Below are 25,674 nucleotides of genomic sequence, written 5' to 3' on the forward strand. Positions count from 1 at the left end.
GTAAATTATTACATTTTATTTGTGGGCGTATATGTGTGTTTTAGTTACAGTATATTATTGTATGTATGTGTGATTTTTGTGTGTATATGGGGAAGAAATAATCAAAAGAAATTATAAAATATAATAATAATAATAATAGTAATAATAATTTATTTTTATTTTTATTTTTATTTTTATTTTTATTTTTATTTTTATTTTTATTTTTATTTTTATTTTTATTTTTATTTTTATTTTTATTTTTATTTTTATTTTTATTTTTATTTTTATTTTTATTTTTATTTTTAATTATTATTATATTATTATATTATTATTTTAATTTATTTTAACAATTGCAATTATCACAATTATGTTATTTTTTTAAATTTAAAATAAATAATAATTTAATAATTAAAGATTCCTTTAATGTATTCAAATGATACTGTTTGGATATTATTTTTTTTTAAATATTTTTATGTTTTTGGAATGTGGGAGGAAACTGGAGTAACCCGGAGAAAACCCACACATGCATGCACGGTGGAGAACATTCAAACTCCAAACATAGATAACCGAAGTTGGAATTGAAACCCTGCTGTGAGGTCTGTGCGCTAACCACTCCACCACCGTGCAGCCCTGTATTCCAGTATTTTCCAATGTAAATACATATAATACATGTAAAAGAGCACAGTCAATCAGAACCGGAAAACATTCCATAGCTGGAAATATTCCATGACGGTTTCAGTCCAGGTTGTTTTGAATAAACCAGGATGCAACCTTGAACCAGTAAAATGACTTCTACCTGAACCTCAAAGGGCCTTTAATGTCTGCCGTGCTGACTTTTTTTTTACTGTATTGGTTCAGCCTAGATGTGAAATGACGCCATTTTTTTTTACCTCGGAAGCTAAAGCAAAACAAAAGTAATCATATGTAAATTGTATTCAACTGCTCTGGGCTGCCCAGTGCTTCCATTCTTATATATATATATAAATATATACGTATATAAAGTGTATTACTGCTTTGACCGGGTAGCCCGAATATAAGACCGCAACAGACGCCATTTTAATTAATGAATGCGGCGACTAGCGGTGAGAGTGCGTGTTTGTGCAACGACCCGGTTTCTTTTCCGTCAGCCACTCATCTCCTATGACCTTCAAGAGTAAATCGGACAAGGGTAGGAAAGGAGGAAATCGATTGTATATTTCATTCACACACACACACACACACACACACACACACACACACACACACACACACATGCAACAGATTCATCAAAACGCCAGCGAATACGTAACACACACACACGCACACGGCAAACAGCTCGGCGGCGGCGTTATTCATGCGGGCGTGTGCACGCACATCATCAAACATAACATTTTACAAATGTGTTGACCTTTGAACTCTACCCAGGTGGGGGGTGGGGGGGGGGGTACTTATGTATTGGCTGCTTATGTAGACGGACACAGTAAATTCTGGGGGAGGTTGTCGGTTCTTGATATTAACGTTGACGGTAATGATGTATTGATTCTATGGATTTTATGATGAAAAAAAAGGAAAGGAACGACGTTTCTGTTTTTGTTCGATGTTTAAAGGTTCTCGACAAACGACACGTTATGTCAATCAAATTTGCGCACTGCAAACGTAATACTGAATTTCATATTACAATTACAAAATTATTACATATGTGGGAAAGTGAAAAACTGTAAAAAAAAAACATGCTAGGTTAATTAGCGACTCCAAATTGTCCATAGGTATGAATGTGAGTGTGAATGGTTGTTTGTCTATATGTGCCCTGTGATTGGCTGGCGAACAGTCCAGGGTGTACCCCGCCTCTCGCCTGAAAACAGCTGGGATAGGCTCCAGCACCCCCCGCGACCCTCGTGAGGAAAAAGCGGTAGAAAATGAATGAATGAATGAAATGTAATAAATTTCCCAAAAACGTAATAAAATTTGCCTACTGCAAACGTAATACTAAATTTCATGCAAAAGTAATAACTATTAAATTTGCAGGAAATTATTACATATGTGGGAAAGTGAAAAACTGTAAAGGTAATAACTTTTCGCAAATGTAATAAATTCCCCACAAATGTAATAAAATTTGCCTACTGCAAACGTAATACTGAATTTCCTGCAAATATAATAACTATTAAATTTGCAGGAAATTATTACATATGTGGGAAAGTGAAAAACTGTAAAGGTAATAACTTCCCACAAATGTAATAACTTCCCGCAAATGTAATAAATTTGCCACAAACGTAATAAATTTCCCACAAACATAATAAAATTTGCCTACTGCAAACGTAATACTGAATTTCCTGCAAATATAATAACTATTAAATTTGCCGGAAATTATTACATATGTGGGAAAGTGAAAAACTGTAAAGGTAATAACTTCCCGCAAATGTAATAAATTTCCCACAAACGTAATAAAATTTGCCCACTGCAAACGTAATACTGAATTTCCTGCAAATATAATAACTATTAAATTTGCGGGAAATTATTACATATGAGGGGAAAGTGAAAAACTGTAAAGGTAATAACTTTTCGCAAATATAATAAATTTCCCAAAAACGTAATAAAATTTGCCTACTGCAAACGTAATACTGAATATAATGCAAATGTAATAACTATTAAATTTGCGGGAAATTATTACAAATGTAATAACTATTACATTTGCAGGAAATTATTACATATATGGGAAAGTGAAAAACTGTAAAGGTAATAACTTCCCGCAAATGTAATAAATTTCCCACAAACATAATAAAATTTGCCTACTGCAAATGTAGTACTTTTACGGGGGAGTGCACGGGAGAGAACATGCAAACGCCACACAGTGTGGAATTGAACTCGGGTCTCCTCGCTGTGTGCCCTGCGCGCTATCCACTTCACCACCGTGCAGCCGTGTGCAGTTGTTATTATAGTATTATAGTACATAGTAGTTGTTATGCTTGGTTTTTATTTCTTTTCTACCTTTTCTAGTTGGGAGCCGATATTTTCCTGAAACTTACCTATGTTCTATCGCTGATTACTAAAGAACAGAAAAAGGTAGAAACAAACTTTTTTTTTCTCATGAAAGACGGGAGTCTAGTCTTAGTTTTTGGTAGGTTCTATGTTTATATAGCTATGATTTGGGTTGACCAGATCTGTTTATACTGCACAAATATTAATTGTTTACGCCATGTCGAAATCTGAATTGATATCAGCCTCTGTCTCTGCTAATATTTGTCGCTAAACAACTATGGAGGACCAAAACTGCCAAAATAATAAATAAATAAATAAATAAAAGTGAAAATAAAAAAAAAAATGAAAAAAAAAATTAAATACACAAAAATAAATATAAATGGAAATAAAAACAAAAATAAAAAAATATATACACAAATAAATAAATAAAAGCAAAAATAAATGAAAAAATAAAAAACAAGATTCAAAAATTAAAAATAAATACAAAAATAAATGTAGAAATAAATACAAAAATAAATATATAAATAGAATTACATATCAATAAATAAATAAAAGCACTCTGCTCTCATATGTATTTATTTCATGCTGCAGACAATGTCAGCTTGAAATGCAGAAGGAAAAACTATTCAAATGAGGGGGCGGTCCTAAGTGTGTGTTTTTGTTTTTATTTTCAATTTTATTTATTTATTTATTTATTTATTAATTATTTTGGCAGTTTTGGTCCTCCATAAACAACACAATGGCAAATTCGAAAGATGCAAACCGCCTCTATTTGTCAGAAAGCGCCTGCTGGTCAACTAGGCGAGTTTATGAGCTAATTAGCTAATGGTAGATTCCATGATGGAGTCTGGCTCCCTCAGCAATCAGAGGAGGGTTTGTGAAGCATGACATCCACATAATAGCAGGTCGTACACTAATGGTGCATGGTGGAAAACACAGTGACAGCTCTGATTATGACCGCTTTATCTTCTCGTTTGGTCTCGTTTTGTCCACTCATGGCTTCGCTTTTGGAAGCCATTTTTTTCATGTCTTTTTCCTACAACCAAACGTTGTACCCTCATTTGTTTTCTCCTTCTTCTTTGTTTCCGGTCGCTTTAATACAGTGTCGGATGGCGGATGCAAGCGGGAGTGCATCAGCGCACATGAGTGATGGCGCTCTCTGCTCTCCCTGTGCTTGCCGCACTACACTGTAACTATTGATTTTTTTTATGCATATGTGATATATTTACTCTGTATGTTTTACTTTTTTTTTCTTTTTATTTCTTCATTTTTGGATGCTTCTGGGGTCCCCTGTTGAGTGTGTGTGAGGTTTCCACTGTGTTTTGGACCAGAAAGTGCATTAAAAGCAAGTGAAAAAAAACGGGAAAAAAAAGAAAAAAAAAGAAAAAAACGACATACTAACTCCTTACATTTTTTGTTAAAAATCACCACCCTCAAAAACTGCCATTTTATGCCATTTTTGGATGCTTCTGGGGCCCCAGTTGAGTGTGTGTGAGGTTTCCCATGTTTTTTTGACCAGAAAGTGCATTAAAAGCAAGTGAAAAAACTGAAAAAAAATGAAAAAAATGAAAAAAACGACATACTAACTCCTTACATTTTTTGTTAAAAATCACCGCCCTCAAAAACTGCCATTTTTGGAGGCTTCTGGGGTCCCAGTTAAATGTGTGTGAGGTTTCCCATGTTTTTTTTAAACTAGAAAAGTGCATTAGAAGCAAGTTGAAAAAAACTGAAAAAAACACATGCCCCTTATGATTTTTGTTAAAAATCACCGCCCTCAAAAACTGCCATTTTATGCCATTTTTGGATGCTTCTGGGGCCCCTGTTGAGCGTGTATAAGGTTTCCACTGTGTTTTTTGACCAGAAAGTGCATTAGAAGCAAGTGAAAAAAAACTAAAAAAAAAAGAAAAAAAACGACATACGTTTTTTGTCAAAAATCACCAAATTAAAAATTTGGCATTTTATGCTGTTTTTGGGTGCTTCTGGGGCCCATGTTGAGTGTCTGTGAGGTTTCCCATGTTTTTTCTAACTAGAAAAGTGCATTAGAAGCAAGTTGAAAAAAACTGAAAAAAACACATGCCCTTTATGATTTTTGTCAAAAATCACCGCCCTCAAAAACTGCCATTTTATGCCGTTTTTGGGTGCTTCTGGGGCCCCTGTTGAGCGTGTGTGAGGTTTCCACTGTGTTTTTGACCAGAAAGTGCATTCAAAGCAAGTGAAAAAAAAACAGAAAAAAACGGAAAAAACTGAAAAAAAAACCCTGAAAAAAACTGAAAAAAACCCTGAAAAAAACCCTGAAAAAAACTGAAAAAACCCTGAAAAAACGACATACTAACCCCTTACGTTTTTTGTCAAAAATCACCAAATTAAAAACCTGGTATTTTATGCCATTTTGGGGTGCTTCTGGGGCCCCTGTTGAGCGTGTGTGAGGTTTCCACTGTTTTTTTTTTGACCAGAAAGTACATTAGAAGCAAGTGAATAAAAACTGAAAAAACTGAAAAAACAACATTTTTTGTAAAAAATCACCAAATTAAAAACCTGGTATTTTATGCCATTTTTGGGTGCTTCTGGGGCCCCTGTTGAGCGTGTGTGAGGTTTCCACTGTGTTTTTGACCAGAAAGTGCATTAGAAGCAAGTGGAAAAAAAGTGAAAAAAACGACATACTAACCCCTTACATTTTTTGTCAAAAATCACCAAATTAAAAACCTGGCATTTGATGCCGTTTTTGGGTGCTTCTGGGGCCCCTGTTAAGTGTTTTGTGAGGTTTACCCCGTTTTTTTGACCAGAAAACTGCATTAGAAGCAAGTGAAAAAAAATGAAAAAAAATGAAAAAAAAGTTTTTGGTCAAAAATCACCAAATTAAAAACCTGGCATTTGATGCCGTTTTTGGGTGCTTCTGGGGCCCCTGTTGAGTGTGTGTTAGGTTTCCCATGTTTTTTTAACCAGAAAAGTGCATTAGAAGCAAGTGAAAAAAACTGAAAAAAACATTTTTTTGTAAAAAATCACCAAATTAAAAACCTGCCATTTGATGCCATTTTTGGGTGCTTCTGGGGCCCCTGTTGCGTGTGTGTGAGGTTTCCACCGTTTTTTTTTTTTTTTTTTACCAGAAAAGTGCATTAGAAGCAAGTGAAAAAAACTGACATGCTAACCCCTTATGACTTTTGTCCAAAAATTAAAAAAAAAAAATTTCGATTTTTGTACTTTTTACTAATAAAAAGCCGAGCAGCGACTAGTATAGTTTGATTTATCCGTGTTGATATTCGAGTCGCCTAATTTGCACAAGAAACTTTGTTAATATGATTAATTATTTGCAACAACGCAACCATGAAATGAAGCCAAAATTATCACAATACATTTCATGCAATTACACGATAATAAAAAAAAAGCTACGTTATGGAGAAGTGGGAACAACAACGTTGCAATTCGTCATCTAAATGATCTTCAACATGCTTTTGCAACGCCACATCCGGCATCCCCGATATAAAACATGCACTGCGCCGTGTGTGTGGACTTTATGGTGTGAAAACACGGTCTCCACAGCACTCATCATCACACTCTAGGGGAGTGTGGACCCGCCATGGGAAAGCATCCAACATCCAGCAGCCAATATGCTTCACGCATACAAAGACCGCCATTAAATCAGACGGCCGCGGCATTAAACCTTCCGAGCTGATGGAGAAACACCACCCATTGGGATTTATCACCATGCAAAATGGTGTTCTTTAATGATCCAAACATTGCTTAATTGCTTCATTAAGACTTATGGCCATAAAAAAATGTGTAGTGATCATGATGGGATAGGCTCCAGCAACGGTATTGCAGGGAGTAATGCTGGACCCAATCCCAGTTGACTTTATTGTGTGCCCTACCTGAGATAGACACCAGCAGGGGTGTTTTGTGGGGGTAATGCTGGAGTCTATCCCAGCTGACTTTAGAGTGTACCCTACCTCTTGTCCAAAGTCAACTGGGATAGGCTCCAGTGGGGGCATGCTGGAGCCTATTCCAGCTGACTTTATAGTGTACCCTACCTGGGATAAGATATGCTGGAGCCTATCCCAGCGGACTTTAAAGTGTACCCTACCTTTTGTCCAAAGAGTGATACTCCAGCATCACTCTCACAATACCCCGCTGGAGCCTATCCCAGCTGACTTTAGAGTGTACACTACCCCGTTCCCAAAGTCAACTGAGATAGGCTCCAGCAATCTACTCCGACTTTATAGTGTATCCTACTTGGGATAGGATATGCTGGAGCCTATTCCAGCTGACTTTAAAGTGTACCTTACTTCTTGTCCAAAGTCAGATGGGATAGGCTCCATCATCACTCCCACAATACCCCGCCGGATCCTATCCCAGCTGACTTTAGCTTGTACACTACCTCTTGCCCAAAGTCAACTGGGATAGGCTTCAGCATTACCCCTACCACACCCCTGCTGTTGCCTATCCCACCTGACTTCAGAGTTTACACTACCTCTTGCCCAAAATCAACTGGGATAGGTTCCAGCAATCTACCCTTACTTTATAGTGGAGTGCTCCAGCATCACTCCCACAATACCCCGCCGGAGCCTATCCCAGCTGACTTTAAAGTGTACCCTACTTCTTGTCCAAAGTCAGCTTGGATAGGCTCCTGCAGGGTAATGCTGGAGCTTATTCAAGCTGACTTTGCACAAGCTAAAGTCAGCTGGGATAGTCTCCAGCATCACTCCCACAATACCCCGCCAGAGCCTATCCCAGCTGACTTTAGCTTGTACACTACCTCTTGCCCAAAGTCAACTGGGATAGGCTCCAGCAATCTACCCTGACTTTATAGTGTATCCTACTTTGGATAGGATATGCTGGAGCCTATCCCAGCTGACTTTAGCTTGTACACTACGTCTTGCCCAAAGTCAAGTGGGATATATTATGGTGTGAAAACACGGGTCTCTACAGCACTCATCACACTTAATGATCCAAACATTGCTTAATTGCTTCATTAAGATTTACGGTCATAAAAAATGTGTAGTGATCATATTTCAATCCTGAGTGCGATCATAATATACTGCATGTCTAAATTTGCATGACTAGCCAGGACGCAGAACTCTGTGTTTTGGTTTGTTCAGAGACCGATACCGATGCTGACAAAACAAAACCTCACAAATGTAAATATAAACCTCACGGGAAAAGAGCAAAACACGGCAAATACAACATTTAACTGCAGGGCTTTTGCTATTTTGACTTGGGTATGAATATATTAGTATGTAAAATAGGACAATAAATAGGTTTGGTTTTGTTCCGCCCTACCTGTTGTTGTTCCTGAGTTTGACGTGGCCCCCGGGCTCTAAGATCTGTCCGTTCTTCAACCAAGTCAGCTGGGGCTCTGGCTCACCCTGGGCTTGGCAGGTGAAGATGGCGGTGGTCCCCACGGGGCGAGCGATGGACTGCGGAGGTTGAATAAACTCCGCAGGAGCTGAAACACAAGCGGAAAAATCGTCAGATCAAAAATCAAAAAGTGAGATTTGATATGCTATTGTGCCTTGTGGGGGGGGGGGGGGGGGGGGGGGGGGGCGATCCAAATACTGATTTTGATACCAACCGCAATATTCAGTTCTTTTTCAGTTCTCATTTGTGTTTGCAGTGGAACCTTGGTTAGCGTCATTAATCCGTTTCAGAAGGTCCGACACTAACCAAAACGGACTCCAGCATGTCCATGCTGGAGTCTATTCCAGCTAACTTTATAGTGTACCCTACCTGGGATAGGTTATGCTGGAGCCTATCCCAGCGGACTTTAAAGTGTACCCTACCTTTTGTCCAAAGAGTGATACTCCAGCATCACTCTCACAATACCCCGCTGGAGACTATCCCAGCTGACTTTAGAGTGTACACTACCTCTTGCCCAAAGTCAACTGGGATAGGCTCCAGCAGGGACATGCTGGAGCCTATTCCAGCTGACTTTATAGTGTACCCTACCTGGGACAGGATATGCTGGAGCCTATCCCAGCTGACTTTAGAGTGTACCCTACCTCTTGTCTAACTGACTTTAGAGTGTACCCTACCTCTTGTCTAAAGTGAGCTGGGATAGCCTCCTGTAGGGTAATGCTGGAGCCTATCCAAGCCCCAATTTTGGACGAGAGGTAGGGTACGCTCTAAAGTCAACTGGGATAGGCTTCAGCATTACCCTGCAGGAGCCTATCCCAGCTGATTTTGGACAAAGTCCTTTTGTCTAAAGTCAGCTGGGATAGGCCCCAGCATCACTCTCAAAGTGATAGGCTCAGCAGGGACATGCTGGAGCCTATTCCAGCTAACTTTATAGTGTACCCTACCCGGGATAGGATAGGCTGGAGCCTATCCCAGCGGACGAAAGTGTACTCTTCCTTTTGTCCAAACTCAGCTGGGATAGGCTCCAGCATCACTCTCAAAGTGATCGGCTCCAGCAGGGACATGCTGGAGCCTATCCCAGCTGACTTTAGAGTGTACACTACCTTTTGCCCAAGGTCAATTGGGATAGGCTCCAGCTGGGGCATGCTGGAGCCTATACCCCGCTGGAGCCTATCCTAGCTGACTTTAGAGTGTACACTACCTCTTGCCCAAGGTCAACTGGGATAGGCTCCAGCTGGGGCATGCTGGAGCCTATCCTAGCTTACTTTAGAGTGTACACTACCTCTTGCCCAAGGTCAACTGGGATAGGCTCCAGCTGGGGCATGCTGGAGCCTATCCCAGCTGACTTTAGAGTGTACACTACCTCTTGCCCAAGGTCAACTGGGATAGGCTCCAGCTGGGGCATGCTGGAGCCTATCCCAGCTGACTTTAGAGTGCACCCTACCTGGGATAGACTCCAGCATATCCACACAGCCCTTAACATGAGTATCATTTTCGTCAATATTGGCGGTACAGTGTTTCCTTGGTATCAAATCAATACCCCAATTTGTTTCACCGATGTCATTTGTAGTCAGTTAGCAGCACGATCCGCTCTCCTAGTCGTGTGTAAACAGGAAGTGGCAAAAAAAAAAAAAAACAGAGGTGCGTGCGTACGAGCATCCGTTAGCCTTTAATGTGCTTTAAAAACGCTTAAACACATGAAAGTCAACTGCAGTTTCATCATAGTACGTCTCATCCATGCCACAGGCAAGCAAGCACCCGTGGTCAATTACAGGTGATAACTTATTCATATGGAACAAGGCAGGGACTTTATGGATACTTTAAATCACAGTAAGTAATTACACTTTTGCTTCTGCTGAAGTTCGGATTCCCGCTTCATGCGTTTATTTAACTAGACTCTGGTGTATTCGGCAATTCGATATGATTTCAACTATTACCATGAATTATCTATGCCTGCTAATTAAGAAAGTGTGTTTTGTTAATATCTCGCATTCGTCACTGGAGGATTGAAGACCGGAGAGCATATTGGAGGGAAGACTCATGCACTGAAAATAAATAAGGCGGGATTTAATAATTTGCATTAATAGATTTTACAGCTTCAGTACTAATAAACTACCAGAAAAATATTACTGAATGGACATTGTCATTAAAAAAAAAAATTGTTTTTGCAGAGGCGGAATATGGGATCACATTCGGTAATGCACTTAAAATTATTTAGGCGGGATTTAAAAATTTGCATTAATAGATTTTACCGCTTCAGTACTAATAAACTACAAGAAAAATATTATTGAATTGACATTGTCATTTAAAAAAAATTGTTTTTGCAGAGGCAGAATGTGGGATCACATTCGGTAATGCACTTAAAATTATTTAGGCGGGATTTAAAAATTTGCATTAATAGATTTTACCTCTTCAGTACTAATAAACTACAAGAAAAATATTATTGAATTGACATTGTCATAAAAAAAAATTGTTTTTGCAGAGGCAGAATGAGGACATTCGGTAATACACTTAAAATTATTTAGGCGGGATTTAAAATTTTGCATTAATAGATTTTACTGCTTCAGTACTAATAAACTACTAGAAAAATATTATTGAATGGACATTTTTCATTAAAAAAAATTGTTTTTGCAGAGGCAGAATGTGGGATCACATTCGGTAATGCACTTAAAATTATTTAGGCGGGATTTAAAATTTTGCATTAATAGATTTTACTTCTTCAGTACTAATAAACTACAAGAAAAATATTATTGAATTGACATTGTCATTAAAAAAAATTGTTTTTGCAGAGGCAGAATGAGGACATTCGGTAATGCACTTAAAATTATTTAGGCGGGATTTAATAATTTGCATTAATAGATTTTACCGCTTCAGTACTAATAAACTGCAAGAAAAATATTATTGAATGGATATTGCCATTAAAAAAAATGTTTTTGCAGAGGCAGAATGTGGGATCACATTCGGTAATGCACTTAAAATTTTTTAGGCGGCATTTAATAATTTGAATTAATAGATTTTACTGCTTCAGTACTAATAAACTACCAGAAAAATATTACTGAATGGACATTGTCATTACAAAAAAAAAATGTTTTTGCAGAGGCGGAATATGGGATCACATTCGGTAATGCACTTAAAATTATTTAGGTGGGATTTAAAAATTTGCATTAATAGATTTTACCTCTTCAGTACTAATAAACTACTAGAAAAATATTATTGAATGGACATTTTTCATTTAAAAAAAACATGTTTTTACTGAGGCAGAATGTGGGATCACATTCGGTAATGCACTTAAAATTATTTAGGCGGGATTTAATAATTTGCATGAATAGATTTTACCTCTTCAGTACTAATAAACTACCAGAAAAATATTTTTGAATGGACATTGTCATTTAATTTTTATTTTTTTTTTGCAGAGGCAGAATGAGGACTTGAATGCCCATATGGGATCACATTCGGAAATGCACTTAAAATTATTTAGGCGGGATTTAATAATTTGCATTAATAGATTTTACCGCTTCAGTACTAATAAACTACCAGAAAAATATTATTGAATGGACATTGTCATAAAAAAAATGTTTTTGCAGAGGCAGAATGAGGACTTGAATGCCCATATGGGCTCTGGGCTCCTCTGGGCATATGGTGCTTGTCTTTGACTTGACAGGAAGATAAAATGAAATATTGATCGGCATCAATACTGTCATGGTGTGGTCCAGTTTGATCAATACAAGAATAGAGTGAATGCAAGTTGTTCCGACTGGTCAAACCAGTATTTGAACGAAAAAGGCTAGTTGGGAATTTTGGATCCTGTCTATCGCGGTCATTTCAGCGGCTTTTAAAATAAAATGCGGGGCACACACAAGTGGGTGTGGTTTAAGTGTGAAATTGACTTGAATTGATGACAAGTTTCCATATGTATTGTTCATTATTCAGCATAAAAATGCTACATGCTGTTATGCTAGCAATGTTAACATTAGCATTTAACGCTTAGCATGATAATTCCTGCTTGAGTTCATATTCACAGAAAGTGCAAAATAAATTCTCGTATGCTAATGATAACATGTTAACAATGCTAACATTAGCATGCTAACACCTAACATAATACGGTGTCCGTATAAAAATGGCTAAAAATACTAGTATTAAAAAAAACTTTCGCACACTACCCATGATCAAGACCTCTGTGTGTATGGGTATAAAAAATATTGTAAAATATTAATAAATAAAGAATACAATGCTAACATGCTAACATCAGCATGCTAACACCTACCATAATTAATTCATTCATTTTCTACTGCTCATCCTCACGAGGGTATGCTAATGTTAGCATGTTAACAATGCTAACATGCTAACATCAGCATGCTAACACCTACCATAATTCATTCATTCATTCATTTTCTACTGCTCATCCTCACAAGGGTATGCTATGTTAGCATGCTAACAATGCTAACATGCTAACATCAGCATGCTAACACCTACCATAATTCATTCATTCATTTTCTACTGCTCATCTTCACAAGGGTATGCTATGTTAGCATGCTAACAATGCTAACATGCTAACATCAGCATGCTAACACCTACCATAATTCATTCATTCATTTTCTACCGCTCATCCTCACGAGGGTATGCTAATGTTTGCATGCTAACAATGCTAACATGCTAACGTCAGCATGCTAACACCTACCATAATTCATTCATTCATTTTTTACCGCTCATCCTCAGGAGGGTATGCTAATGTTCGCATGTTAACAATGCTAACATGCTAATGTCAGCATGCTAACACCTACCATAATTCATTCATTCATTCATTTTCTACCGCTCATCCTCACGAGGGTATGCTAATGTTAGCATGCTAACAATGCAGTATTTTAAGCTATTGTTATATATTTTAGCATGCTAATGTTAATATTGTTAACATGCTCAGGGGAATTTAAAGGCAGGGAAAAAAAATCACTTCACGTTTCTTTTATAATGACCAGGTTATCTGAGCTATTTTTTAACATCATAATTCCCTCATATCGGTACGATAATTATTAGCATGCTTTCTTCAACTCACCTTGGACCACAAGACGACCCTGAGCGGTCCTACGAACGCGGGTCCCCGGTTTGTTCGCAGCACACACGTAAACCCCTGAGTGTTGCACACCAACGTCGGAAATCATCAAGTTGCCGGTGCCAAGCACTTGGATTCCCTCCACACCGATTGGGCGCCCGTCTAATGAGAGAGGAAAGGACAGCAGTCAGATCGATACGACTAATCCCCGAGACGTATTCGCATTTCCAGCAGACCTGCAAAAATGTCACAATAAATGCAATCGCTATCAAACAAGGCTGGATAGAAGGGATAAGAAAGGTAAGAAAAAAGAATAAGAATAAATAAATGCATAAATTCAAGGTAACTACAAAATTTAGAGTACTGAGTACTGTACAAGTACTGTGTTCTTGAAAGTCACTATGTCATCACAACCTCGACACTGTGATCAACAAGCTGTATCAGTAATGTTGACATTAGGATTGCTCCATCTACGTAGTAAGCTAATGTTATCATGCTAACAATGCTAACATGCTAACATCAGCATGCTAACACCTACTCATAATAGTGTTAAAACATTTTTTTTAAAAATGCTACATGCTGTTATGCTAGCAATGCTAACCCTAGCATTTGACGCCTAGCATGATAATTTCTGCTTAAGGTCATATTGACGAAAAGTGCAAAATAAATTCTAGTATGCTAATGTTAGCATGTTAACAATACTAATATTAGCATGCTAATATATATAACAATAGCTAAAAATACTGCATTGTTAGCATGCTAACATTAGCATACCCTCGTGAGGATGAGCAGTAGAAAATGAATGAATTAAATTATAATAGGTGTTAGCATGTTGATGTTTGCATGTTAGCATTGTTAGCATGCTATCATTAGCGTACCCTCGTGAGGATGAGCAGTAGAAAATGAATGAATGAATAAATTATGGTAGGTGTTAGCATGCTGATGTTAGCATGTTAACATTGTTAGCATGCGAACATTAGCGTACCCTCGTGAGGATGAGCAGTAGAAAATGAATGAATGAATGAATTATGGTAGGTGTTAGCATGCTGATGTTCGCATGTTAGCATGCTAACATTAGCATACCCTCGTGAGGATGAGCAGTAGAAAATGAATGAACGAATGAATTATGGTAGGTGTTAGCATGCTGATGTTAGCATGTTAGCATGCTAACATTAGCATACCCTCATGAGGATAAGCAGTAGAAGATGAATGAATGAATTATGGTAGGTGTTAGCATGCTGATGTTAGCATGTTAGCATGCTAACATTAGCATACCCTCATGAGGATAAGCAGTAGAAAATGAATGAATGAATTATGGTTGGTGTTAGCACGCTGATGTTAGCATGTTAGCATTGTTAGCATGCTAACATTAGCATACCCTCATGAGGATAAGCAGTAGAAAATGAATGAATGAATTATGGTTGGTGTTAGCACGCTGATGTTAGCATGTTAGCATTGTTAGCATGCTAACATTAGCATACCCCCGTGAGGATAAGCAGTAGAAAATGAATGAATAAATGAATACATTTGGAATAGTAGTATGGGCTGCTGTGCCTTGCTTGCAAAAGAGCGTGATTTCATAGCAATTGTCTATGTGCATTTTTTATTTGACATTATAACTCTGAATTCATCATAAAATAATAGCAATAACAATAAGTGTGCTAAAACGCATTACTGTAATGAAGTCCAGGGTACGCGCAATGAAATTGACTTTTTTTTTTTAAAGGTTTTGCATGGAACTAGCCGCTACATATGCAAAAGAGGACATTTATTGCATTTATATGAAAAACGGAGCTTTGCGATGCCGCTTGAGACGCGTCTGATTGCTTCCGCCTGAGGGGGATCTTTGCCGCAGAGGAGCAACAGCAAATCAGTAGGGTGCAAATCAGTGCAAGTCTTTCAGTTCTTATGTTGTAAAGTGTGCTTATTTGTACCTATGTTGTTGTATGAGGGTTTTTTTTTTTTTGCCAGTACCCGGAATTGAACCTTTGTACACACGTCATTCCGAAAGGAATTAACATATAAACATAGCATATTTTGGTGCAAGTCTTTGAGTTCTTATGTTGTAAAGTGTGCTTATTTGTACCTATGTTGTTGTATAAGGGTTTTTTTTGCCAGTACCCGGAATTGAACCTTTGTATACACCTCATTCCGAAAGAAATGAACATATAAACATAGCATATTTTGGTGCAAGTCTTTGAGTTCTTAAGTTTAATGTTAGCGCGGCCCGCGCAAGTTTGATATGGATGCTATGGTATCATGTATCATGTACCCAGAAAAAATTATTACGTTTATTTAATGTTCATGTTAAAGGTTAAATAACTGTTAATAGTTATCCTCACTATCCGTGTGGAAGTGGTAAGTTTTTGGCTATTTAAGTTGAAAGGAAATAACTTGAAGGCTACCGTTTAGGTCGCTAGCTCTCTAGTTTGCGAGTTAGCATGTGTCTCCAGACCCTGCAGTTGCGCAATATGTTGTAAATAAAAAAAAAAGTATAAATGTGACTATAGTCGTGTTTTGTCATGTCTACAGGGCTCTAATAATGCTTTGTTCATTTTAATATGAAAAAAATAATTTGTGTACCCATTAACTATATGTGGTTTCTTAAGTTTTTATTATTTGCCGTTTTATTATTATTATTATTATTATTATATTTATTTATTTATTACTGATTGATTGATTTTCTTTATTCTTGATTTGTTTATTTATTTTTCATTTTTTATTTTGTGCAGAAAAATAAAAATAAAGATATTTGAGAACAGTGGAATGTTTTATCAGAGATTTTATTGTAGAAAATCGGAACCAAAAACACTGAAAAAGTTTGTATATTTTTCTGTTTTTAATAAAAGTGTTTTTTTTTTGTTTTTTTTTGGAAAACCCAGCCTTGCCCAGACCCTAGCTCCCTTATTGCAGACCCTGGGGTAAGGTCTGGGGTCCTTACCCCAGACCCTTATTGCAGACCCATGCAATAATTATTGAAGTAATTCTTTAAATACTTATTTTAAAATAAAATAATAACTAAAACTTAAACTATAGTAGTACTTCGGTACGTGACAAAAATAAAAAATTTTGTTATTTTATTTTTGTCGTGACAAAAAAAAAAAAAAAAAAACTTAAACTATATTAGGAAAGCAGGAAGTGAACAAATGTAATAGTTACTGATTGAGTTTGAGACCCCTGGCTTAAAGGAATATTCCATCCCTGTTCAATTCTTTTTCCGTTTGAGCAAATAAACCAAATGCAATTGGAATATTTGGGTCCATGTATACTATTGACATAATATTTGCAAATGATGATTAATAAATGTATAAATAAATAAATTGAAAACCACTGCCTTAGACTAAATAACAAACATGCTGGACTGCGAAGTAACAGTCCAGCTTTGTCTCAGCAACAGCAGCCATGTTGCTTTTTGTTACCTTTTTTTACTGCTACGTTTCTTCCGTTTCTCACTTTCTTCCCTCCGCCGGGAAGTAATTAACTTAGTGTCGGAAAAAAGAAAGAGCCGGCGCTATATAGGGAGGAGGGGAGGGGTGTGGCGCGGCTCAATGAAAAGCAGCAAACAAACTGCGGCGTTAAAGCAGAGACTGATGTGAAACTATTAGATTCATTTCTGCGGCTTTTTCCCCAGCCTCCCTGTTGTAATCTAATACGTACAAATCCCACCGTGTTAGCATTTCATTCCGAAGGCATTGTGCAAGATTGAACCATCAATGTGATTATGCTTCGGTGGCTTGAAGAAGAAAAGAGGGGGGGGGGGGGCGCCAAAGGGGTAGCAAATCAGATTTGATAATTGCTAAAGAAAACGTATGCCAGAGTGAAGAACTGATCAAGACAGATAGTAAAGAATACAAATATGCACTGGGGGTGGGGGTGGGGGTGGGGGTGGGCGGCAATGTGTACGCGAAACGCTCCCACAAATATCAAATGCATGAGCAGGCAATTTGATGTGCCATTCCATACACAAAATGAAAAAAATATAAATAATATGAATATTAATATGAATAATATGAAAATATAAATCCACATGAACACAATGTTTTCAGAAAAGCACACACATTTTTTAAAAAAATATATAAAATATTTTAAAAGCATATTTAGACGGCTGTAAACAGATTTAACTACATCGATATTTCATTTTTAAATAAGAAGCCCTACTTTGCTGAAATTCACTTATCACAGTCTGGTCTGGAAGCAATGAACAGTGATAAGCGAGGGACTACTGTAATAATGTACGGCGCACTTAGCGACCAATGATTTGAACAATAATGTACACGTACACAGGTGAACTGAGGCATTTCAGAGCTAGCTAGCTAGATAGATGGATGGATGGCTAGATGGATGGATGGATAGACGGACATGGATAGAAGATATATAGATGGATGGATGGATGGACATAGATGGATGGATGGATGGATGGACATACATAGATAGATGGATGGATGGATGGAAATAGATGGATGGATGGACATAGATGGATGGATGGACATAGATGGATGGATGGATGGATGGATGGACGGACGGACATAGATGGATGGATGGATGGCTAGATGGATGGATGGACATAGATGGATGGATGGATGGATGGACATAGATGGATGGATAGATGGATGGACGGACATAGATAGATGGATGGATGGATGGATGGATGGATGGACGGATGGAAATAGATGGATGGATGGATGGACATAGATAGATGGATGGATGGATGGACGGACATAGATGGATGGATGGATGGCTAGATGGATGGATGGATGGACGGACATAGATAGATGGATGGATGGACGGACGGAAATAGATATGGATGGATGGACGGACGGACATAGATAGATGGATGGATGGATGGATGGATGGATGGATGGATGGATGGATGGATGGACGGATGGACGGACAGAGGACGGACAGACATAGATGGATGGATGGATGGATGGACGGATGGACGGACAGACATAGATGGATGAATGGATGGATGGATGGACATAGATAGATGGATGGATGGACGGATGGACATAGATATGGATGGATGGATGGATGGATGGACGGACATAGATATGGATGGATGGATGGATGGACGGACGGACGGACATAGATATGGATGGATGGATGGATGGATGGATGGACGGACGGACATAGATGGATGGACGGATGGATGGACGGATGGACGGACAGACATAGATGGATGAATGGATGGATGGATGGACGGATGGACATAGATATGGATGGATGGATGGACGGATGGACGGACCGACGGATGGACATAGATGGATGGATGGATGGATGGACATAGATAGATGGATGGATGGACGGATGGACATAGATGGATGAATGGACGGACGGACATAGATATGGATGGATGGACGGATGGACATAGATGGATGAATGGACGGACGGACATAGATATGGATGGATGGATGGACGGATGGACGGATGGACGGACCGACGGATGGACATAGATGGATGGATGGATGGATGGACATAGATAGATGGATGGATGGACGGATGGACATAGATGGATGAATGGATGGACGGATGGACATAGATGGATGAATGGACGGACGGACATAGATATGGATGGATGGATGGACGGATGGACGGATGGACGGACCGACGGATGGACATAGATGGATGGATGGATGGATGGACATAGATAGATGGATGGATGGACGGATGGACATAGATGGATGGACGGACGGACGGACATAGATATGGATGGATAGATGGATGGACGGACGGACATAGATAGATTGCACAAATAATTTCAATAATTTCAAATAAACGTGTCCATGTTGGATTACCTAGCCTGCTCCAAGACACGATGGGTCGAGGGTATCCTGTAGCAACGCACTCCAAAATGGCCGTTTGGTGGACAGTGAGGGTGAGGTTTTCCGGCCCAACGAGGATCATCGGTTCTTTGTAAACAGAAGACTGGGAACCTGGAAGCACATATGAGATAGGAATGGGAATGATGGATGGCATCCTTTAATTGAATTCCTCTAGAGTGCCTCAAAACGATATATAGTCTATCTCTTAGATCCGGGAGAGTAACAATAGCTTTGGAAAATCTTGGGAATATACTGGAATGGTGACAGTGAACACAAAAGGTCGGGATCCAGACCATGAAGCTATTAATCTATAGAGTTTGTTCCACGAGGAAAAAAAAACAGGGACCGTTGGTCCTGATGCTGCATGGATGGATAACAACCTGAAACGGTAAGGAGGGCCTCGGTGCTGTGTTTGACTCCGGCGCTGTTATGAGCCACACAGCAGAACTTTCCACTGTCCTCCTCACGTACTCCCGTAATCTGCAGAACACCCGTAGGTAAAAGGGTGTACCTGAAAAGGAAAAAACAAGGTTAAATTCCATATACATAATATGTACAATATCACCTTATGTCACTCTTTATGTATTACTTTTATTTTCTATGTTAACAAAATACAATGTCCAGTTTAATGGCCCTGCATGGTTTGATGCAGGAATGGTAATGGTAATGGTTTAATTTCATTTGAACATGCATCAGATGACAATTGAATGCATCACATAATCAGTTCACAGTTCCACATGAACCAAAAGGAGTAGGAAGAAGCAAAGCTTATTAAATCCTACCCTTCCATCTGGTACTTTTACAATCAGTAACTGTTACATTTGTTCACTTCCTGCTTTCCTAATATAGTTTAAGTTTTTTTTTTGTTATTTTTTAAATATAATAAAAACAATTTTTATTTAAAAATAATTATTTAAATAATTATTTAATAATAAGACTAATAATAACAATAATTTAATAATTATTTAATTGTTTAATAATTATTGAAGTAATTATTTAAATACTTATTTTAAAATAAAATAATAACTAAAACTTGAACTATAGTAGTACTTCGGTATGTGACAAAAATAAACATTTTTTGTTATTTTATTTTTGTCGTGACAAAAAAAAACAAAAACTTAAACTATATTAGGAAAGCAGGAAGTGAACAAATGTAACAGTTACTGATTGTAAAAGTACCAGATGGAAAGGTAAGATTTAATAAGCTTTTTAAACTAAACTATATTTTAAACTATATTAGTACTTCGGTACGTGACAAAAATAAAATAATTTTTTTTTAATTTAAAAATAATTATTTAAATAATTATTAAATATTTTTTAAATAATTATTTAATAATTATTTAAATAATTATTTTTAAATTAAATACTTTTCACAGACACTTTTCATGTCCTACAAGATTTTGGAGTGGGATTAAAACATTTTTTATTTAAAAATAATGATTTACTAATTATTTTAATAATTATTAAAAAAAATATTTTAAAATAATTATTTAATAAATATTTAAATAATTATTTTAAAATAAAATACTTTTCACAGACACTTTTCATGTCCTACAAGCTTTTGGAGTGGGATTAAAAAAAATATTTAAAAAAATTATTTAGTAATTATTTAAATAATTATTTAAAAAACATATTTAAAAATAATTATTTAAATAATTATTTTTTAATAAAATATTTTTCACAGACACTTTTCATGTCCTACAGAATTTTGGAGTGGGATTAAAAATACATCAAATTGTCCAAACAAGTAAGACCACGTTTGATAACTCGATAACTTCACTGACATCACGTCAATGTGTAACGCTGGGAATGCAAACACAGACCTTTTGTCCTTGGTCTCCACGGGACGGCCATCTTTTTCCCAGCTGATAACGGGCTCTGGCAGACCGTGAATCTGACACTGGAATCTGGCCACACCAGACTCCTCGACGTGAACCCCTTCCGGTTGGACGTGGAAGTCGGCCATGGCTGAGGAAAGAGCAGAACGGGAGGGGGTCGTGATTCCTTTGTGCTCGTGTACTTGTTAGCACGTTGCTACTTTTCAAAAGCATCTGATGTGCCCTTCGGGGGGCCGGGGGGGGGGGCATGTTTTATATGTTTCATTCACCACACAAAGCTTGTGACCACAGGTGAAGGATGCAACATAAATCAACTTAAATGGCGCCTTTGGTTCTCAGTAAGGGGCTCCTTCTTCACGAGCCGCTATTGATGAAAACACTCAACTAAGGACCCAAGGACCAGACATGGACTGTACCATTATGCTCACTCCAGTTAGGAACCACATTTTCAATGCTTTTACAGAATAATGAAATATAAATACAAATCGTAATTAGCGACTCCAAATTGTCTATAGGTATGAATGTGAGTGTGAATGGTTGTTTGTCTATATGTGCCCTGTGATTGGCTGGCCACCAGTCCAGGGTGTACCCCCCCCCCCCCTCCTATCGTCGTCCCTCTCGATCTCATGTCACACCAAACATTGTATGACATGAGATCGAGTGCAAAAGGTTATCCTCTCATTTAGTGTGGAAGTGGTGAATTTTTTGCTTCTTTGTCCCATGACCTCACTTCATTTGATAGACTTTTTTGATGTTAGAATAAGTTATGGCAAGAAAAATGGTGGCAAGAAAAAATAAAAAAAATAAAAATCCCAGTAAAAATATAAAATAATAATATAATATAATAAATAGAAATAATATAAAATAAAATAAAAAATGGCCTACCACCAAATATTTTTATAAGAATAGTTTTTAAAAATATAATAATAATAATAATAATAAATAATAAAAATAATATATTCTAAATAATAATATCATCTGAATTAATTACAAATAATTAAATTGAAGGCTGCACAGTGGACAAGTGGTTAGCATGCGTGGGTTTTCTCCGGGTACTCCGGTTTCCTCCCACATTCCAAAAAACATGCTAGGTTAATTAGCGACTCCAAATTGTCCATAGGTATGAATGTGAGTGTGAATGGTTGTTTGTCTATATGTGCCCTGTGATTGGCTGGCTCGCCCGAAGACAGCTGGGATAGGCTCCAGCACCCCCAGTGACCCTCGTGAGGATAAGTGGTAGAAAATGTTAGAAAAAATAATATTTGATACATTTTAGGCCGAGTGGTTAGCACACAGTCCACACAGCTAGGAGACCCGAGTTCGATTCCACCCTCGGCTATCTCTGTGTGGAGTTTGCATGTTCTCCACCGTGCATGCGTGGGTTTTCTCCGGTTTCCTCCCACGTTCCAAAAAAAACATGCTAGGTTAATTAGCGACTCCAAATTGTCCATAGGTATGAATGTGAGTGTGAATGGTTGTTTGTCTATATGTGCCCTGTGATTGGCTGGCCACCAGTCCAGAGTGTCCCCCCCCATCGTCATCCCTCTCGATCTCATGTCAGACAAACATTGTATGACATGAGATCGAGTGCAAAAGGTTATCCTCTCATTTAGTGTGGAAGTGGTACATTTTTTGCTTCTTTGTCCCATGACCTCACTTCATTTGAAAGACTTTTTTGATCTTAGAATAAGTTATTTGGAGGCTAACTGGTTAGCTTAGTAGGTGGCAAGAAAAAAAAAAAATATCCCAGTAAAAATATAAAATAATAATATAATATAATAAATATAAATAATATAAAAATAAAATAAAAAATGGCCTACCATCAAATATTTTTAATAAGAATAGTTTTAAAAAATATAATAATAATAATATTAATATTAATAATAATAATAATAATAATGATAATGATAATGATAATGATAATGATAATGATAATGATAATGATAATGATAATAATAATAATAATAATAATAACAATAATAATAATAATAATAACTTTTAAATAATAATATCATCTGAATTAATTACAAATAATTAAATTGAAGGCTGCACGGTGGACAAGTGGTTAGCATGCGTGGGTTTTCTCCGGGTACTCTGGGTTCCTCCCACATTCCCCCAAAAAAACATGCTAGGTTAATTAGCGACTCCAAATTGTCCATAGATATGAATGTGAGTGTGAATGGTTGTTTGTCTATATGTGCCCTGTGATTGGCTGGCTCGCCCGAAGACAGCTGGGATAGGCTTCAGCACCCCCAGTGACCCTCGTGAGGATAAGTGGTAGAAAATGTTAGAAAAAATAATATTTGATACATTTTAGGCCGAGTGGTTAGCACACAGTCCACACAGCTAGGAGACCCGAGTTCGATTCCACCCTCGGCCATCTCTGTGTGGAGTTTGCATGTTCTCCCCGTGCATGCGTGGGTTTTCTCCGGTTTCCTCCCACATTCCAAAAAAAAACATGCTAGGTTAATTAGCGACTCCAAATTGTCCATAGGTATGAATGTGAGTGTGAATGGTTGTTTGTCTATATGTGCCCTGTGATTGGCTGGCTCGCCTGAAGACCCCTCATGAGGATAAGCAGTAGAAAATGAATGAATGAATGATGAATACATTCTTATTCACGGCTGCACGGAGACCAAATGGTTAGTACGCAGGCCTTACTGCTTGGAGACCCGAGTTCGATTCCAACCTCGGCTATCTCTGTATGGAGTTTGCATGTTCTCCACCGTGCATGCGTGGGTTTTCTTCGGTTTCCTCCCACATTCCAAAAAAAAACATGCTAGGTTAATTAGCGACTCCAAATTATCCATAGGTATGAATGTGAGTGTGAATGGTTGTTTGTCTATATGTGCCCTGTGATTGGCTGGCTCGACCGAAGACAGTTGGGATAGGCTTTATTCTAATCTTTATTAATAAGTCCAATTTTATTCCGCTTGGTTTTGAAGTCATTTTTGATCCATTTGATGCTCCAGCGTGGGGTTATTATTGTACTGTTTAAAATGCATTAACTGGAATAAAAACGAAGCATCCGCTCTCGCCGATAGAGAACATATTTAGTCTGCTTTTAGTGAGACGTGATATAAAGTGGCGACAAGTGGGAAGACGTGATGCTGTGATGACTCCATTTCATAGCTTAATGAGAAGTGTGCTATTCTCCACGATGACCTTAGATCTCTCGATGCATATTAGACGCCATGTTGAAAAATTTAAACACATCTGCTTAGTATTCCACTGGAGGGGTCCTTGAATCATTTTCCTATTCTATTCCAGATGAGGGAATCAGACTTGGGATGAGTGCCTTTCATATGTAGACACATAACGCCAAAGGGTACCGGTACGCGGTAAGGAATTAAAAAAAAAAAAGAAAGTTAATAATAAAATGTGGGGAAAAAAAATCAACGTTCATGCTAACAATCAAAAAATGCGCTTTTTCACTTAAAATCACAAAGCTTGCATCCTGTCATATTTCAATATACGGCGCTTAGTGGGAAAAAAAGGTTGGACACCTCTGCTGTTGGTTATGAAATAGCAAGAATGGCTCATAATGGCAACCCATTATGAGAAAAAAAAAAATTAATTTTTTAAAATATATTTTAATTTAAAAAATAATAAATAATTTTAAAATATTGCCAAAATTATGGCAATAAAGTCTAAATATTGGAGAATAAATTCATAACATTACAAGAATTTTTTTTACAATTTTTTTAAAAAAGAAAGTTAATAATAAAATCTGGGGAAAAAAAGCAACTTTCATGCTAACAATAAAAAAATACAATTTTTCACTTAAAATCCCAAAGCTTGCATCCTGTCATATTTCAATATACGGCACTCAGTGGGAAAAAAAGGGTTGGACACCTCTGCTGTTGGTTATAATTTTTTTAAAATATATTTTAATTTAAAAAAAAATATATTTTTAAAATATTGCCAAAATTATGTCAATAAAGTCTAAATATTGGAGAATAAATTCATAACATTACAAGAATTTTTTTGGACACCTCTGCTGTTGGTTATGAAATAGCAAGAATGGCTCATAATGGCAATCCATTATGAGAAAAAAAATATTTTTTTTAAATATATTTAAAATAATTTTATAATTTTAAAATATTGCCAAAATTATGGCAATAAAGTTTAAATATTGGAGAATAAATTCATAACATTACAAGAAAAAAAAATAAAAATTTCTTTTAAAGAAAGTTAATAATAAAATGTTGGGGAAAAAAGCAAAGTTCATGCTAACAATCAAAAAATGCGCTTTTTTCACTTAAAATCCCAAAGCTTGCATCCTGTCATATTTCAATATACGGCGCTTAGTGGGAAAAAAGAATTGGTCACCTCTGCTGTTGGTTATGAAATAGCAAGAATGGCTCATAATGGCAACCCATTATGAGAAAAAAAAATTAAATTTTTTTTAATATATTTTAATTTTAAAAATATATATATTTTTAAAATATTGCCAAAATTATGTCAATAAAGTCTAAATATTGGAGAATAAATTCATAACATTACAAGAATTTTTTTTACAAATTTTTTAAAAAGAAAGTTAATAATAAAATCTGGGGAAAAAAAGCAACGTTCATGCTAACAATCAAAAAATGCGCTTTTTTCACTTAAAATCACAAAGCTTGCATCATATTTCAATATACGGCACTCAGTGGGAAAAAAAGGGTTGGACACCTCTGCTGTT

General features: G+C 37.0%; 1 protein-coding gene across 2 annotated transcripts in view; it reads right to left on the reverse strand.

Annotated features, from left to right (window-relative positions):
• igdcc3 (immunoglobulin superfamily, DCC subclass, member 3) overlaps positions 1–25,674 on the reverse strand; it is a 103,902-nt gene that overhangs the window by 18,396 nt on the left and 59,832 nt on the right. For both annotated transcript variants that reach the window (XM_058077249.1, XM_058077248.1), the window contains 5 exons: positions 20,976–21,120; positions 19,533–19,663; positions 19,126–19,263; positions 13,334–13,492; positions 8,209–8,374 (listed from right to left, as the gene is read on the reverse strand). In XM_058077249.1, coding sequence (XP_057933232.1) covers positions 8,209–8,374; positions 13,334–13,492; positions 19,126–19,263; positions 19,533–19,663; positions 20,976–21,120 — 739 coding nt within the window. The remainder of the gene's footprint in view (positions 1–8,208; positions 8,375–13,333; positions 13,493–19,125; positions 19,264–19,532; positions 19,664–20,975; positions 21,121–25,674) is intronic.

This window comes from Doryrhamphus excisus, chromosome 7 (assembly GCF_030265055.1).
Source record: "Doryrhamphus excisus isolate RoL2022-K1 chromosome 7, RoL_Dexc_1.0, whole genome shotgun sequence".
Classification (NCBI taxonomy): Eukaryota; Metazoa; Chordata; class Actinopteri; order Syngnathiformes; family Syngnathidae; genus Doryrhamphus; species Doryrhamphus excisus.